The 16,661-nt window shown below is 42.2% G+C and overlaps 1 protein-coding gene and 1 long non-coding RNA gene across 3 annotated transcripts in view; one reads left to right on the top strand and one right to left on the bottom strand.

The window, feature by feature from the left end:
- Nucleotides 1–1,649, bottom strand: part of LOC113973149 — a 55,240-nt gene extending 53,591 nt beyond the window's left edge. Inside the window, exons 1-2 of the long non-coding RNA XR_003536154.1 lie at nucleotides 1,381–1,649; nucleotides 224–330 (exon numbers count right to left, since the gene is read on the bottom strand). This is a non-coding gene — a long non-coding RNA (uncharacterized LOC113973149). The remainder of the gene's footprint in view (nucleotides 1–223; nucleotides 331–1,380) is intronic.
- Nucleotides 1,650–1,676: 27 nt separating this feature from the next.
- On the top strand, nucleotides 1,677–5,713 carry TMEM17 (transmembrane protein 17). Of its 2 annotated transcripts, XM_027694905.1 has the most exons (4): nucleotides 1,682–1,902; nucleotides 4,205–4,308; nucleotides 4,541–4,654; nucleotides 5,059–5,713. In XM_027694905.1, the coding sequence occupies exons 1-4, from the start codon at nucleotides 1,800–1,802 to the stop codon at nucleotides 5,398–5,400; spliced, it is 663 nt and encodes a 220-aa protein (XP_027550706.1). In that variant the 5' UTR covers nucleotides 1,682–1,799; the 3' UTR covers nucleotides 5,401–5,713. The 2 variants fall into 2 exon arrangements, with proteins under 2 accessions (XP_027550707.1, XP_027550706.1); XM_027694906.1 differs by lacking the exon at nucleotides 4,541–4,654 and having other exon boundaries at nucleotides 1,677–1,902.
- Nucleotides 5,714–16,661: the final 10,948 nt, after the last annotated feature.

Below are 16,661 nucleotides of genomic sequence, written 5' to 3'. Positions count from 1 at the left end.
CTGAAAAAAACTCTTAACTTTTTACTTCTACTAAAATATTTGCTTGTAGAGATGTCTTGCCAGCAAACCTAATCTACCTAGCTCAAACATAAACAAGGTAGCATTGCTGAGCTGTGGTCACTGCTGTACAGACACATCTCACATGACGAAAGCCACATCACTGTTTTTCCTTCACCTGATGTTTCGATACATTTTAAGGAGTGTTTTTCATTGGATGACTTACCTGCCTGCTTATGTCCAGGATGCTGAATCACATGCCTTTTTCTCTAGGTTTCAAGACAAACTGCAAACAGCGTTTCACAGGGCTCAACTTTTCTTGTTCGGTCTTAGCTGCAAAATAGGGATAACCCTCACCTCGGCTTATAACTTTGTTTTCTAGGAACAGCCACACAGCAAAGCCCACTGCCCTTCCTGCCTCTAAGGGGCACAGCATCCCTTGAAATTCTGGCATATGTTTAATTCCTTCCCCCTTTCAGTCTGCTGACATTATTTAAAAATTGTTTTATCTTAATTTCTTCTGAAGTTGGTTTTTTTTGTTGTCGTTGTGTTTTTGATTTTTTTTTAATGTAGATTCCTGCTGGCATACCCACATATGGAAGTTCTTTGAAAAGTATCTGTTGTCAATACCACACCATTCATCAGCTCAAAAGCCAAATGGTTTTCTCAGAACTCCTGCTTGTTTAGCCATCTTTCTCTGTAGTTCTCCCAGTGGGACAGAATGAAATTAAATATAAACTAGGCTTTAAATTATTTACTCTGAGATAATTGAGTTTGGAAAGTCATACTGGAGAACGATCACCCAGGGAAGTAGCTAAACATGATTTGAGGCGGGGGTGGGGGCAGGAGGAGTGAGTCGACAAGTCTGGTCCAGTGGAAGATGTCCCTGCGCACGGCAGGGGGCTTGGAACACTATGGTCTTTCAGGTCACTTCCAACCCGAACCATCCTATAATTCTGTGTCATATTAGGTACAGAAAAATCACAAATACTACTGGTTCCCACAGTAAAAGGCACAAGCTGCTCTTTCATTCTGGTCACACAGAAAATAATATCCTGCACGCTTAGGAATGGCATCCTTTCTCCTCAGAAGGAATCAGGCCCTTGGGGGACCAAAAGGCCTGGTGAGCAGATTACCCCATTTTTAGGGCGACTGCATTTTCCAAATAAAAGAACAAGCAGAAGTTGGTTTTCCATTATTAACTTCTTGTCATTCCATAAGGACCTCCTGTAAGTGACAAAAGCTGACTAGGATAGAATGACTGTGTCAATCTCACCGCAGCTTTTCACTTCAGAGTAATACGCACGGATTTCCTTGAGGAAAAAGGTATTTTCTGGTTCAGTTACACCTGCATCTATCATAAAACTAGTCATTCACACTCACTTCAAGTAACAACACAGAATGTTCGCCCTTATTTCACTCTCCAGCCGTCATCGAGGACCATCATTGCCCCGGATTTATCTGGATAGATGCGGAGCGGTTTTACAGCAGTTACTTTTTCAGAAAGCCCACACCCTGCCCTCGCAGACTATGGGGACGGGGAGGAATGGGGAAATTCCCTCTGATTGATCGGAAAAGACGAAAAGCAGCGTCAGGACTGAGGGGAGACGCTCGGGTCTGGGGGCTCCGAGCACAGGGACACCGCCGGGCTCGGCGCCCACCGCGCCCCGGGTGCGCTCCACAGCACCGTGTCCGGGGCGGAGGCACCGCTGTCCCCGCCTCAACCCTTGGAAAATTCCCGCTCCGCTCCCCGCCCCAAATCCGGGAGAGCTCCCGGGCCTGCGCTCCGCGGCCCCGCCATCATGGCGCTGCCCGAGCCCCTGAGGCGGGGGCTCGGCTCCTTCAGCCGCGCCGTGTTCACCGACACCGCCCGGCCCGGCCCGCGGTGCCCAGGGGACGGCGCAGGTACCGCGGCGGGCACGGGAGAGCCCCGGGGCGGAGGAAGAGGAGGAGGATGGGGCGGGAAGGCTGAGGGGCCGGTGCCGGATCGCGGGCCCGGCAGAGGCGCCGCTGGGATGCGGCTGGTTTCCCTGCCAGCTTTCTCTGGAATTGCCCGTGTCTGCCGTGGCGACCGCCAGCTGTTCCTTCATCGTACTGCCAGTGAAACTTTGCAGGCCACCGCGCCCTCTTTTCGTGTCTCCAGAGCGAGAATACACACAATGTGTCTGCATAGAAAGGCCGTATTAATTTCGGCTGATAAATCCGTTCCAAGCTGATCAAATTAATCAGAAAGTAATTAGCTCAATTAGTTAGAGTGTGGTACTAAGGTCATGATCCCCATACAGTCCATTCGCTTAAGGGCTGGACTCGGTGATCCTTGTGGGTTCCTTTCAACTCAGAATATTCTGTGATTTTCTTTATGTAGTTACACTGCTAACATTTACTAGTTTCTTCATTTCATTTATCAAACAACACTCCAGGAATAGCTTCAATCTTTAGTAATTTCTTTTCCATTTCCCATTATGAAAACTCCTTTGTGAGTGTCCAGTCCACTGAAACCCAGTTGCAAATGTGCCATTAAATTCTTGGACATCGGGATTTCAAAAATTAAGTTTACACATATATACCTTAATGAGTTTCTCTAGCAACTGGCTATGGCAATACTGCCCGGCTTTTCCATTAATTTTAGCAATCCCAGAAAATAAGCATTAATTCAATTTAAGGATAGAAAAATTAAGTAGAGTTGGCTTATACTGCTAAATATTCATCCAAAACAGAGTTTTAGAACTTGCATGGAAATTCCAAATAGCAATACTGTGTCAATGAAACCTTTAACATTACCTAAACATTATCATGACAATTGAAATTAGAGTTCTTGGCTTCTCTTTTTTAACTAATGTGGCCATGAACCAATACAATTTTATCTAATACATATAGGGCAGAAGCATAGTCACTTGCAATTATGGTCATGCTTTTTTTGAAAGATAAAACAGCGTTTTAGAATTATATCTTGGTGACCACTGAAGTAATCTTCATGTCCAAGAGACTCCTGTGTTAGGACAGCTGGGACAATTTTAGGTAGATGGTGAAACTGTTTTTAAGGTACGTATAGATTTTAATTCCTTTGCAGATGTAAGGAAGTGTTGATGCTTAAAAATGGGATTATTAAATATATATCCTGGCATAAAGACTGTACCAGGATGGACAGAAATGCCAGACTGGGGTGGAACAAAGATGAGTGGTTGGAAGATCTGAAAGGGGAAGGCAGCGTCAGAAGAGAGGTAGTTCTGAGGCTGGAAGGGAGGCAGTGTGACTGTTTGGACAAACTTTCAATCAGACATCACCACTGTGGCAGATGGGCACAGGAGTTGAATACAAATCAGCAGATCACAGTCAATACTTTCTAAACTTGCTCAGGTAGTACCAAGTGAATATGTGGCTACAGACTTCATTTGGGAAGCAAAGTGGATGCAATATCAGTTTACTAGAATACAGCAGTAAAACTCCACCCATTAAAAATTAATGATTCCCTTAGAATGCCCTTTTAAATTTTTTTTCTTAAGTCTCATCTTGTAGGTCTATTACAAAATCGTAAATATGCAATTTACTGTCTGCATCTTGACATCTCATATTTGCTTTTCTCTACATTGCATTGTCTGAATGCATTTTTTTTCTCTACAGATTTTAAAGCATAAGTTTTAGTTTGACACATATTTGAAATTTTTAGCTTTTAAGAACTAGGCAGATTACTGGCTTCCATCCAAATGTCTATTTAAATAAAAGATTGCAAATGAAGAATGGGCAATGAAAACCTACTGTCTACTAGTAAGTCCTTACTCAGGGGGGTCATCTACAAAATACTGATAATCCAGTGTGTGCTCATTTAAACTTGGGACCTGCAGTGAAATAACCACTAACTCTTTCTGCAGTGTCAGTGTACAGCACCACTTGAGCTAAGCCTCAGTCAGAGATCATGGAGTAATCCTTAAGCTACCAGGTAATCAGCAGTTGGACACTCAACTGGAATATATGACTAAGTCATAAAAATTTGGTGTCCCGTGAAGCAAAAGGTGCATTAGATTCCAGGAAATGGTGTCACTCCAGATAGGGTAAGAAGATTTCCTCTGGATAATTAAAAATATTTGTCCTAACATTTAATTTGACTGGAGTGTTAATGCATGAAGCTAAGATGGAGCAGTATTCTTCTGTCATGTTTATGGAAGTATGGAACAAACCAGGAATGATAAAGTCTTCTTTCTCTCTACAGATCATGAAATAGTTTCCAGTTTGCCACTGCAGATGTCCCTCTATTTCAACGTTTATTTTTTCCCTTTTTGGTGGCTCTGCACAGTTGTCATACTCTATCTGAAGGTGAGTGTGAAGGAAAGTGTTGGTTTGCAAATGTATATTACATGAAACACCTAACAGGAGATACAGCTCACTGGAGTTAGAGCTTATTACCTTTATTTGGGAATTCCCTGCAACTGGAGGTTCAAAAGTGTTTGAATGCCAATATAACATTGTCAGCTTACAGTAGCATACAGTATCTTCATTAAATCACAAACAGCACAGCGGAAACTTTTACTCTCTTCTTTCCCTCTAGTATCCAGACTTGTCAGATTACTACAAGTTCATCCTGGTCACCATCATGATCCTGGCTTCTCTGATAGAGGCCATTCGACTCTACCTGGGATACATGGGCAATCTCCAGGAGAAAGTATGTTGCCAAATGTATATATTAATTTCTGCAGGAATGCTTTTTGGAGTTTAACTGGTAGACATTTTGTTGAAGAGATTTAAGTTGAGGAGATGTTTATTTCTCTTAAGTTGCAGTTTGCATCTTCTATTCCCTTGGCATTGGCTTCCACTTAATTTTGTGAATTCCAGGAAGTTTTCCCTCAGAAGAGAGCCCTCTCACTCTCTAAAACTGTTTTGTCAGAAAATATAAGTATGCTTAAAAACATGGTATATGAAAACATGAAGCCACCTCACTCTGATTTTTCACATTATGTTCCGTCCTTTAAAAAAATTTAAAAAACCCAGAGTTTTTTCTTCATAGGATTTTGGATTTTTTCATCTCCGGCTACCAGGTTTTTAATAGGTGATGTCTCCCTATTATAGGTCCCTGAGCTGGCTGGGTTTTGGCTCCTGAGTCTCCTCCTGCAGTTGCCCATAATTCTTTTCTTGCTGTTTAATGAAGGTCTGAAAATCCAGCCTCTGGAGCGAGCAGTGCACATTGTCTTTGCCTTCTTCCTTGCCTTCCAAGTCATCACAGCCTTTGTCACTCTGAAAAGGATGGTGAACAAACTGGCAACTCACTTCCACCTTAAGGAATTCCACCGCCTGGAGGAACAGCCCATGCCTAGTTTTTACGGCCTGGGTAGAGAAGAGAGAGCTGTTCCCATGGCTGGTAGGGGCCCCACTGCTGGCTGGAGATCACACCCTGGGGGCCTGAGGAGTTGACAGAGGTGGGCCTGATGCTGCTGCAGCTCTGTTTCCATTTTGTTGGGTCATTCTTTACCTTCCTACATCAGAGGTATTAAAAAATAGATCTTAAGAGCCAACATGAAACCGCAGAGATTGAAGTTCCACTCTGCAGGAAAAATCAAAGCCAATTATGTATCTGGCTTGAGTGGACTATTTGTGGACTGTTACTGACTGGATTTGGTGAGTTTTACATCTTACAAAGTCGTGGCATTTTTAAAAAAACAGAAGCCTTTGTTCTTAACATTTGCACGAAATTGTTTTGTTTACAATAAATATTTTATACATGTTATTTTTGTTGATACCACTTTTGTCTACCTTCTTCCAGATATGTTGCATGTATTTAATAACTGGTACCTCAGTTAAGAAAAAAAACAAAACCAACCCAAAACCAAACCTAAAACAAAAACTCCAAGAGATCTCGAGGCTCAGAAAGAACAATAATAAGATAGTGAACAAAGACTACAGTGTCAGAGATTGTCTTCCAGATAATTCCAGCACCTAGGAATTCCTTACTATAATACTAGAGATGTAATTTCAAAAGTATTAATTCCACAAAACTCTTAGACTCATCTTTTTTTGGCCTAGCTACAGTTTTAAATATCAAGTCAGAGTGGTGCAATTTTCTCAAGCAGAGCAGTAACAAAATTATAGTCATTAGAAAAATTGGTTCATGTCACTGAAAGGCAGAGCCCATTTCTGTCAAGCCAGGGCATATACCAAGGTTCTCTCATTCCTCTTATGTGTATTAAATTCTAGGCTATCTTTTCCAGTTTTGGTAATGGCTAAAAGTTCACTTTTTCTGTCAAGGAATGATGGAGATCAGAAGTTAAATTTTTCATCTGAATCCCCTGAGTCCTTTCAGCCAGGCAAGAGTTGTCAGTTTGGAGAGCTGGCACAAGCATCCAAACTGCTCGAAGGGTTGTAAGGAAGATGAGTCTAACATGAAAAAGGCACATTATGCTTAAAGCTGTTGAATATTTAAGGCTTATAGAACCCCTGGTGAAAAGAAGGCGTTAGCTTTGTTTTATACCAAAATGGTTAATTTTCCTTTCAATCCATGAGTGAATGGTACAATTAATTATACTGTTTCCTTCTTCATTCTGTTATTATCAAGCATATATTACCAGAGCACATACCCCTTTGTTTGTAATCAAACTACTGTCTTGGGTTGTCTTTTGCACAGAAAAAGATAATTTCTGTAAGAGTCACTAAGAATGTCTTTTAACAGTTAATATAAAACATTTAGAGCCCTCTAATCAGGGCCTGAAAGAGAGACAGTGAGGTTTAAGCAGAAGTTACATAATTTCAAAAATACTTTTACAGTATTAGAAACTCCTTGTCAAAACATTCTTAGCTGATGCAAGGGGAATGTTGCACATATTTTTAATGTCAACCAGAGTTACACTATTGGAGAGTGCAAAGGTCAGCACTGAAGGAAGGTTTTTGCCACCAAGTACATGAAATACAACGTAAAGCTGAAAAAAAATCAACCATACACCAACACTGGCAACAAGGAACTGCCCTCCAGGCTAAGGCTATGAAGTATGATTAAAAATCCTTGCTTTTAGTGATAAGGGAATCGTGCACTTGGAAGATCAAATTACCATGCAACACAACTACCAGGAGCCAAAGGCACGGGGACGCATCTCTTTGGGGGATAGGGGAAAGGGGGAGCGCTCCAATGAAGCAATACAGGAAATAGAATTCAGAAAAACACTGTTAGAAATAGAGTTGCCTGGAAATGCCTATGGTAGAAACCAGCCTGTGATGTAAATCTTCAGCAATGTGTTTGATAAACACGAGATCTCTGCATTCTCTCTGACCAGGCTTCCTAACAGACCTGCTAGTCTATTTTTAATTTCATCATTATCGGCTTTAATTTCACCATTACCATCAAAACTTCCAGTGGAGGAAGCCTGCAAGCACCTAAAACTCGCATTCAGGTCCTACAGGTGCAGGTTTTCCATGAGTTTCCCGCTCCTCATGTACCAAGAGACAAGAAAATTACAGTAATGCTCAGGAAAACAACAACAAATGGAGAATCGCATTGAAACTTGCCTTAAGTTTCCAAATTTCACAAAACCAGACATCAAGCAAGCAGAAAAAAATACCAGTCACTTGTAATAGTCAGGTTTCAGACACCTAAATGCAAACTTCAGAAACTTTTGATAAACAATTTGGGGGCAGGGGAGAGGAGAATCAGATGAAATACATGAGGAGAAGAGAAGGGGGGAAAACACTACAGAAGGTACTGGCACAAAAGGTGTAAATTAGAAAATAAACAGAAGAGCTTTTTAGCATCAAGAACAAAGCAGCAATAGTGACATTCATGTTTTAAAGAAAAACATAGGAAAGCTTTCTTTGTTTTAATTGGAGAAGTTCAGGAATAATTGCCAGGACAGAGTGGAAGCAGTGAAAGGTATGCCAGAACTCCAAAGGGGCACGGCAGGAAACCTAACAGTCCTTCAACAATCCTCTTCCTCCTGTTGCATAGCTGTGAGCCATAACAGGAAGAATATATCCATAGCTGTGTTGGCCCATAACAGGAAGAATATATTCATCTTGCAGGACAAAGTATTCACAAGTAGAACATGAGAACTTAAGATTCACCAAAGCAAATATTTGGGGAGTGAGAGGGGTTGGTGTTTTTTCTCCCCTCTACAGAATATACGGAAACAAAAGTGAAAGGAAGCAACTCAAGAACACTGGAAACTGGTGGGAGTTCATTGAGCATGATCTAGACAGTTTGAACACAAGCTGTGCAATAGTGGCTTTTTGCCATGCCAGGGTTTGTGCCGAGAAAACCACAGAAGGTAGTTTGTGATGATCTAGATGGCTACCAATAATCTCTCCCTTCACAATCAAGATCTGTGAATGGCAAAAGTCTGTGAACACAACCCAGTTATTTTATTTCATGAAGTTTACTGTCAGGAAAGGCCAACAGCCAATTTTAAGGGAAATTTGTACCAACATATTTCCTTTAGCTGAATAAAAGAAATTGGGAATGGGCATATTATCTTAAAATGCTCTATTTTAGGTTACTGATCAATTTGAAGATGAGTATTTTGTGCTGAAGAGCATAGTTGCCAAGTGGTTAATACCTGAATTCAACATGTGTTCCTTGTCTAAAATAGACTTTGTAAAAAGATTTCTCATTTTTTAATAGTCGCAGGACTTTCAAGAAGGACAAATTAAATTTTGAAGAGGCTTCAAATATGTACCTTACTCAAACAGATCTGATAAAGTAGACATGAGATAAGACACAGATTTGATAAAAACCAATCTATTGATAAAAAAGGGGGTACAGCATTAACCTTTCCATATCAACAGTTCACTCTTTACGATTGCTGAAAGAATTGCACCCAGAGAAATGAGATCATACATTCACTCTTGCCTTTGTCTCTTATAAACTAGGCTTGACTCAATGTTAATCTTTAAATAGTTAATGAAGCAGGTAGAATTGGCATCATTACATGGTCTGATAAGATAATCAATAGCTGGGTAAGGCTGCAGAGATCATTTATTTTGAAAAACAAATTTTGTTTCTCCAGGACAAAGATCAGATAGCAACAATTAAAAAGAACTTTGTCCAGTGCTTCAAATAAAGCAAAGATAATAAAGAGGTCTTCTATAGGAGGCAGGCAAAGCAGAATGTAAGGGTCAGCTGATAAGAGCAAGAAGAATTTAAACTATAATGGAATAAATAGGTTCAAGAAGCGTTAACACTGAGAGAAAATGTGTGTGTTGATGATTGGTGCCACCAAAGGCGCCCCGGGTACAAGAAAGAGAGAATTTATTGAAAGAAAATAAAAGCGCCAAATTTACTCACTTGAAATCTTACAGGGATTCAGCAGAAAGGTTTTTCCCCTAGCTAAGCAACAGCCTACAGAAAACAGTTCCACATTCATTAAATACGTGCAACTTTTGCAGTTTCTTATGGAAGAAAAGCACTTTTTCTTCCTCAGATGGTCCAAGGTTTAAAAGCAACATAGTCCCTGGGAAGCAGACACTGGCCAAGAGACATGAGCACAACAGAGGAACTGCAGAAAGAAATGAACAATTCTGGCAGGTGGCTGCAAGCACAACCATGCTAAGACCTGTAGCTTCCCTGGTGGATTTAGGAAGTATTAATGACTTCCTTGAGAGCTGCCTTGAACATGCAGCATTAGGGAAGGAGTTCCTGCAGTCTGTGAAATAAGGTACTGTTGTTCTGTAAGGGGTAGAAAAGACCTTTCTGTATCCACACTGGTGGACCCATGCTGTTCCCAAGTAACATATTCAAGAAAAAATGCTTGAACACCCTTTATTTACCACATTCTCAGTGTATTGAAAACATGCCGTAAGCTGAATTCATGAAGGTAAAAAGAATATCAGATATACCTGTTCCTAATCATTTGTACTGCTAATGCCAGGGGAAATTTGTTTCTTATTACTGTACTTGGAGTTTATGGCAGGGTGGAGCTTTGAACAGAACCTCTCATCCCACGTAGCTACTGCTTGTGTCAATCCGGAGGGATTCCTATCAGTCAATGGGTTTGAGTTCCTGTGTGAATTACAGGAACGATTTTAGCATGGACATCTCTCTTTGTTTTGCCTTTGACCCTGTGGCCTTTTGCACAGGAAATACAATGCAGGTTATGAATGTAAAAATCAACAATTAAAATATATAGCTAAAGGACTGCATAGTTGACTTTTTTTGTTTGCTTTTAAAACACCTCAGTTTGAAGTGAATTCTTACCACAACCAGAAGTGCTACAAATACTCATTTTATAAAGCAGCTGGAAGTAGTTGAACAACGTCTTTGAACAATACACTCACTGTAAAAATCCTGGAGAAACCTAAAGCTAAATTAATTTTTTTTTTTTTATTTCCAAATGATTAATCATGGTTAGCAGAGCAGGTATAAAAACATGGAATGGGGAAGTGTTTTGCAGCTGCTTCTTTTTCGTAAGTAAAACTGCATTAAAAAAATAGTTTTAAATTCTCGAACCCCGCCAGGCACCCAGGAATGGGTGTCAAGGCGATAATAAAAGGAGACAGTGACTTTGTTTAGGGAAATACAGGTTGCCCCATGCTGATGCTCTGCTACAAGGGTGCTGTCACAGGGGTGCAGGTGCATTGAGGCGGGAGAAGCATGTTTTTGCTGTCCATCAATCAAAGCAGCTCTAACAAATAACTGGACAAGCTGGGATTTTTTTTGGCAGATGAAAAAACTTTCAATTTTAAATAAATTAATATTTCATAATCCCTCTCACTGGCTCAAAGTTCATGTGTTTATGTAGCAGGCCGTGCTCATTTGCTTGCTTATTACTCTTAGAACAGGACTGTAGATATGGCACAGAGATGGAGGGGATTGTTTTTCTGTTTGGGGATTACACACATTTGTGTTTGCAGGCACAGGGTATTTTAGTGCCTGTCAGCACAACATTAGCCCTTATTTCTTTTGGTGTGATTGTTTGGTTGTTTTTTTTTAAAAGGAAAGAAGATAATTTCAAATGTCAAAACTGAGTGGTGTTTCTTTTTCATGGGACTCATCAGCTGAGCATGCTTGCTCTCCTCACATGACCTTCAATGTGTCCCACCAGAGCAGTTCCTCCGGTCAGCTCTGCATCTCCTGCTGTTGCTGCTTCTCACCAAGTGTCCTTGGGCAGAAGGAGACACCTGCTGATCAGCCAAAGTTACACCCTGGAAATCCCAAACAGCAGTCCTCATCCAACCCATCAATTCTGATTTTTGGGTTCTTTCAGTTAGGGTTGTGAGACCCCCTTGAAGTTGTTCCCAGCTGGAGTGCAGCCTGAGGTTATTTAATCCTTTTCCCCTCTGCATAATTTATAAATGTGTGCTTTCTGGAGGTTGCTTCTCAGGGTGGTGTTGGTCTTTATAAAGAGCTGTGGCTTTCAGGTGAAGCATGAACTAAGCAACAATCAATCAGTTATTCTTTCCTAGGAGCACAGCTTTGTCTTGGCTAAAAAATGCTAATCAATTTCGGAGGTATATTTCTAACAACATACTAACCTCGAAACCCTTCCATCAGCACAGAGGCTCCTCAGCTGTGCTCCAGGGCACCCTGAAGCCACTGTCTTTGCATGTGACCACTTACCAGACTGAGCAATCACAGAGGGCAACCACAAATGTCCTAGAATTGAGAGGTGGGAGAATCAAGAAAAAACCCTAAGAGCTGTAAAAGTAGAATGGACAATCGATGAATTACAAAAAAACCCCAACTGATAGCGAAAGGATTAGTCAGGCTGTTTGCAGTCAGTGACAGGGAAATGTGACACAATAAAAACTCAGTTAATTGAATTAGGACAGCTCTTTGGACGCATAAGACTGAATTGAATAAAAGCTGTGAGTTGCTTTGTTCTTGAATATTAAATATTTTTTTCAGAAGCATAAAATATTACAGTGATAACAGAGATTGGAAAAGAAGAAAAAAACTCAACCAAGGAGAATTCTTCAAGGGTTTTCTTTAGGATTCACTGAAAGGGTAATTTAGTTCTAAATATCACCTGCAACAAAACAATCCAACAGGTGTGAGCAGGATGGGGCACATTTGCCTATGTTTGCATTTATCACCACTTTCCTGGGCAGGCTGTTCCAATGCCTGACCACCTTTCAGTAAAGAGATTTTCCCTAATATCCAACCTAAACCTCCCCTGGCACAACTTGAGGCTGTTTCCTCTTGTCCTAGCACCTGTTACCTGGGAGAAGAGACTGACCTTTCAGGGAGCAATAAAGTTACAATAGAGAGTAATTAAATGTTACTAAAGGGCTGGTGCTGGTCCAGGAAGGCGAGGGAACAGCTGTACAGCTTCCCATGTGCCCTGGCCAGCACATTGTCACCTGGTGTGCCAAGGGGTCCTTTCTTCTCCTGCAAAGCTGGCCCTTGGGTCCAGGACAGCTTTGGGGCCATCCTGGAGGGTCCTACCTTTGGAAGCTACACCAGCACTGCACAAATGCAAACAGTGATGCTTCTGCCTTGAAATCCAGCCTTTCTGGAGGTTGCTTCTCAGGGCGGTGTTGGTCTTTCTAAACAGTTTTCAGGTGAAGCCCGGGGTAAGGAACAATCAATCAGCTTTGAGGCTTTCAGGTGAAGCCGGAGGAAAGGAACAATCAATCAGTTATCCTTTCCTGGGAGCACAGCTTTGTCTTGGCTAAAAGATGCCAATCAATTTTGGAGGTATATTTCAACAACATGCTAACTTTAAATGTTGTTACCAATGGGGATTTTAACTCTGAGAAAAAGATGAAGCTTCTGTGGGGATCCAAGGAGGAGTTTGTTTGTATTTTTAATTTCCTCATATGGCCAGCTGCCATTGTTTCAGGCTGTATTGCTGGTAGCTAATCAGGCAGCCAGAGGCTTGAATTTTTAGTGCTGGCTGGCAGACAGTTGCTAATATTCCATCCTGCCATGGTTGCCAGCTGTGACAGGAGCATGAGCAGGACCTCAGTGTCCAGCCTACCTTCTTGCTACCACTACATCCATTTGAGTGCAAACCAAAAGTAAGCTCATGGCCTGTAAAAGCACTGCTGGGAATGTGCATCGTCCTGCTTTGAGTGAGGAATCAGCTGTATTCCCCCACCCCAGCACCTTTGGTAAATGCAACTTGTTTCTCATGAGGTCTGCAGGAAATCAGTGACTTCCAGCAGCGCTGTCTGGTACCTTTTCGTCCTGAAAAGGTGTCTGCACTGTTTTGGTCTATTTCAGAGGGTCAGGCACCCAAAATTTGATATTGCCCTATTTCGAGCATAAAAAAGTTAAAGAATTAAGGTAAGGTAAGAGCTCTGCCCACTGCCCTGCTGAACTAATGGTTTATGCTTAGAAAAGTAATTTAATAATTTCTTATTCTTCTTCAAGCTTGTGGGATCAGGGTGTTTAGAGAAATTGCACAGTGCTTTGTTTTCAGTACTTCTGAAATCAGCCAGTGATCAGGTGGTGTTCTTGGTTTGAAGGCTGATGGACCCTTCTCCCCCAAAGCTGAAAGACTTTGGCCAGTCCTGCTTGTTACATACATAATACAGTACTGCCCATTTTATACCATCAGATGACCATCCTATGTGAAGGACATTCAGAACACAGATCCTCCCTTACTTTGGGAATTAGGCACTTTTCCAGGCACATGCGACTCAGCCCTGCAGAAATCCCAGTGCTGTTTGTATGCAGAACAGGCACACACAGCTGGTTCTGTGCTTCAGCAGCCTTGCAGTGACAGCCTTGTTATTTACCACCCATTTACTGTACATCATTAATACTCTGTAGGCTTTCTAACACACAGCTTGATCCTACTCTCCCTTCTGTGTGGCTTTGATGCGTTAGACACATAAATGGTGCTTTTCAGGGCTATGTTTAGAGAGTGCTCACAGTTTGGTTTGTCTGCTGCTGCATCAGTGTGAGCTGGAAACTAATAAAAATGGAGGCACCAGCTTCGCTGTCAGCAGCATGCACTTACATGGACACTGTTGCCTGGAACCTTTTAGGGGGAAAATAAATATTGGAACTATTTTCTATGGTGTTTTCAGCCAGCAGAAGGGCAGGGCAGCTTTTTCTCTTGCTAGCAAAGTAAAAAATCCCCATTTTAATATCCAGTGCTTATTATCCTTGTTGATAGCTTCCTGGTGTCCTGAGACAGCTGGCACAATCAAGCACATCTTTACTGCAATGTATCTTTCACATGTGCAGCCCACCCTTAAGAGAGGCACTTCAGCTGAATATGTTAGAAAACCTCTTCAATAAGTTTAAACTGTTTCACTCAGCCACGTGCAGTTATTTTTCTCCATCCCTATTTCCCCTTCCACCCCCATGCATGTCCCAAAAAGCAGCTGAAAATACCCAAACCTACAATTACACAGTCCCACAGCCAATTGGCACAAGTCACACCAACAAGAACTAGGGGGAAAAATTAAAGTTCAAATGCCCAAAACAAGTCAAGCCACAGCGAAGTTGAATAATTTCAAGGGCAGGTCTAAAACACACATAATAGCACAAATATTTTGATGATCTCAGTTAAGAGACTCCACCTCTTTGGGGCCACAAACAAAATTAGGTCAGTGCAAAACCATTTTGAATTGAAGTAGCCCAGAAGGAGAATGAGAATGCACCCTTCCTTGGGGTTTTAACTGTTAAAGCTTTATAAAGCAAAAACATTGTTAAACAAAACTGGGATAAAAACAGTGTGTTTATTAGGATTTTTTTATATATTCTCTTTTAAAGCTAACTGTGAGAGCCTAATGTTATCCTCAGGGTGCTTTTTAAGCTTGATGCTGAGACTGAGACACAGGCAATGCACAACTCAGGACAGCTTTTTTGCCTCCCGTATGTTGAATCCTGGCAGTCACTGGAAAACTGGAAGCAAGCTTGGAGGTGGGGACAAAGTGGCTGTTGGTGCACGGTGGCACTGCCTGTATATAGTCCTGGTCTAAGTGCCCACACCAGGGGTGACGAAGGCACAAGAATTTGAGGAGGGGGAGAGCTATAATTACATATCTGCAATAGTAATTACATGTATTTCACACAGTTTAGCTGATGCCATGTGGTACAACAGGTTCTGTGAAAAATACTCATTTATTAAGTAATTTATTGCATAATAATTAACAGCTAATCACTTGTGAGTTAAGATGCTCTGGGAACAGACCCAATTTACAGTCAGTGCTGCCTCCCTCCAGGAAAGCTCACTATTTAGATAGTGCTCCTCACCCCCACAAACCTGCCTCCTCTGGCTCCATCCCCACAGAGCCCCTGCTGCACATGCACATCTGCAGGTAATAACTGTGTACATGGCAGCAGCTCAAACAGAGAAACCAAATTTTTATGTGATATCCAGAGGGTAGGCAGGGATCCTCAGCTTCATCCTCTGGAGATGGAGGAAATAGGAGAACAGGCTTTTACACCAGGCTAGAAGAAAAAACCATCATTTTCAGGCTTCATTTCTCTGCTCTGCCTTGTTAATTTGAAGCTGTCACAGATATACCTACACTTAATACATCCACCACACCTCCCATCATGGCATGACCGTGCCTAACCGGAAACTGCTTCAGACTCCCCATGCTGTCTGTCCTCAAAACTACATCACGGGATGGCTTAATTTGAAGCTTTCAGCCCTAAAGCTGCTCAGATGCCAAGCCACAGTCTTTCCAAGCCCGCCCTCCCCGTGCTTGCCCCTTCCCTGCAGTGCCCATTTGCTCACCTTGCTGCACGTCAGCTCGCGTGGCCCCACCTGCACCTTCTCCAGCAGCCCAGCTCTGACTGAAGTTGAGGGATTTGGGATCACATAAAGGCTCTGTACATCAGGAATGGCCATCCCACCATCTAAGTGGCAGCATTTGGGCTTTCAAATCACCGTCACTGACTCTCAAAGGGGTACCCTGTGCGAAGTTCCATGGGAAATCGCTGCTCAGAAGCAGCTTGAGCTTTCCAGGAGATGGGGCTTTCCACATCATTTCCAAGTAATTTACTACATTTTTATGTATCACAGTCACTCACTTGGGCGAGTATCACTCAGTCAACAAAATACCACTGAAAGTTTCTGCACTTGGGCTGATACGGCAAAAAATACTTTCTCCAGGAGGAATTGTCCCCAGTTTGTGGTTATATTATATTACAGCCTCACCAGCCTAGTGCCATTCAAGCCACAACATAAAGCTGCATTTCCATAATTTCACTTTCCCTGCTGGCAGCAAAGCTCTAAAAGCACTTGATGAGGGGTGTCCTCCTAAATCCTCTAGGTCACATGAGGACATCTGAGCCTCTGCAGATCTCCCTCAGCATGACAACAACAGCAGTGGTACCCCAGCCTCTACTAACTGGCAGACATTCACAGGCAGCAAAGATACAGGAATGGGGTCCCAGCAGGCTGTGAGCACCCACATCCCTTTCCTGGCTCTTTCCTTGTTGTGGGAAAGAAAATCAAACTCAATTCCAGCATGTCCCTTCACAGTGATTCTCCTCACACATTATTGCTTGCTTTCACTACTCAGGCTAAGGTACCAGCACGGACACCACATGTTAGGTGAGATGTCTCCCATTTGTGATGGCTTTTCTGGTCAGGTAGGTGCAAATGAATAGGATGAGAGGTCTCCCACAAGGAGCTGCCTCCACATCTTCTGCCCTAACTTGATGACTTGTGTCCAAGTGCTTTGGACAGTGCTCTGCAGTTAGGTGAGGCTTGCCCTCCTGGCTTCAAAACCCGGGAAAAAAACAGATGAACTTGAAGCATTTGGGAAGAATGTGTTCAATCAGG

The sequence above is a fragment of the Neopelma chrysocephalum genome, unplaced genomic scaffold (assembly GCF_003984885.1).
Source record: "Neopelma chrysocephalum unplaced genomic scaffold, ASM398488v2 Primary Assembly neopelma1_99, whole genome shotgun sequence".
NCBI classification, from domain to species: Eukaryota; Metazoa; Chordata; class Aves; order Passeriformes; family Pipridae; genus Neopelma; species Neopelma chrysocephalum.
Note: the sequence above shows the minus strand (reverse complement) of the source record. Positions and strands in the feature narration are given on the sequence as shown.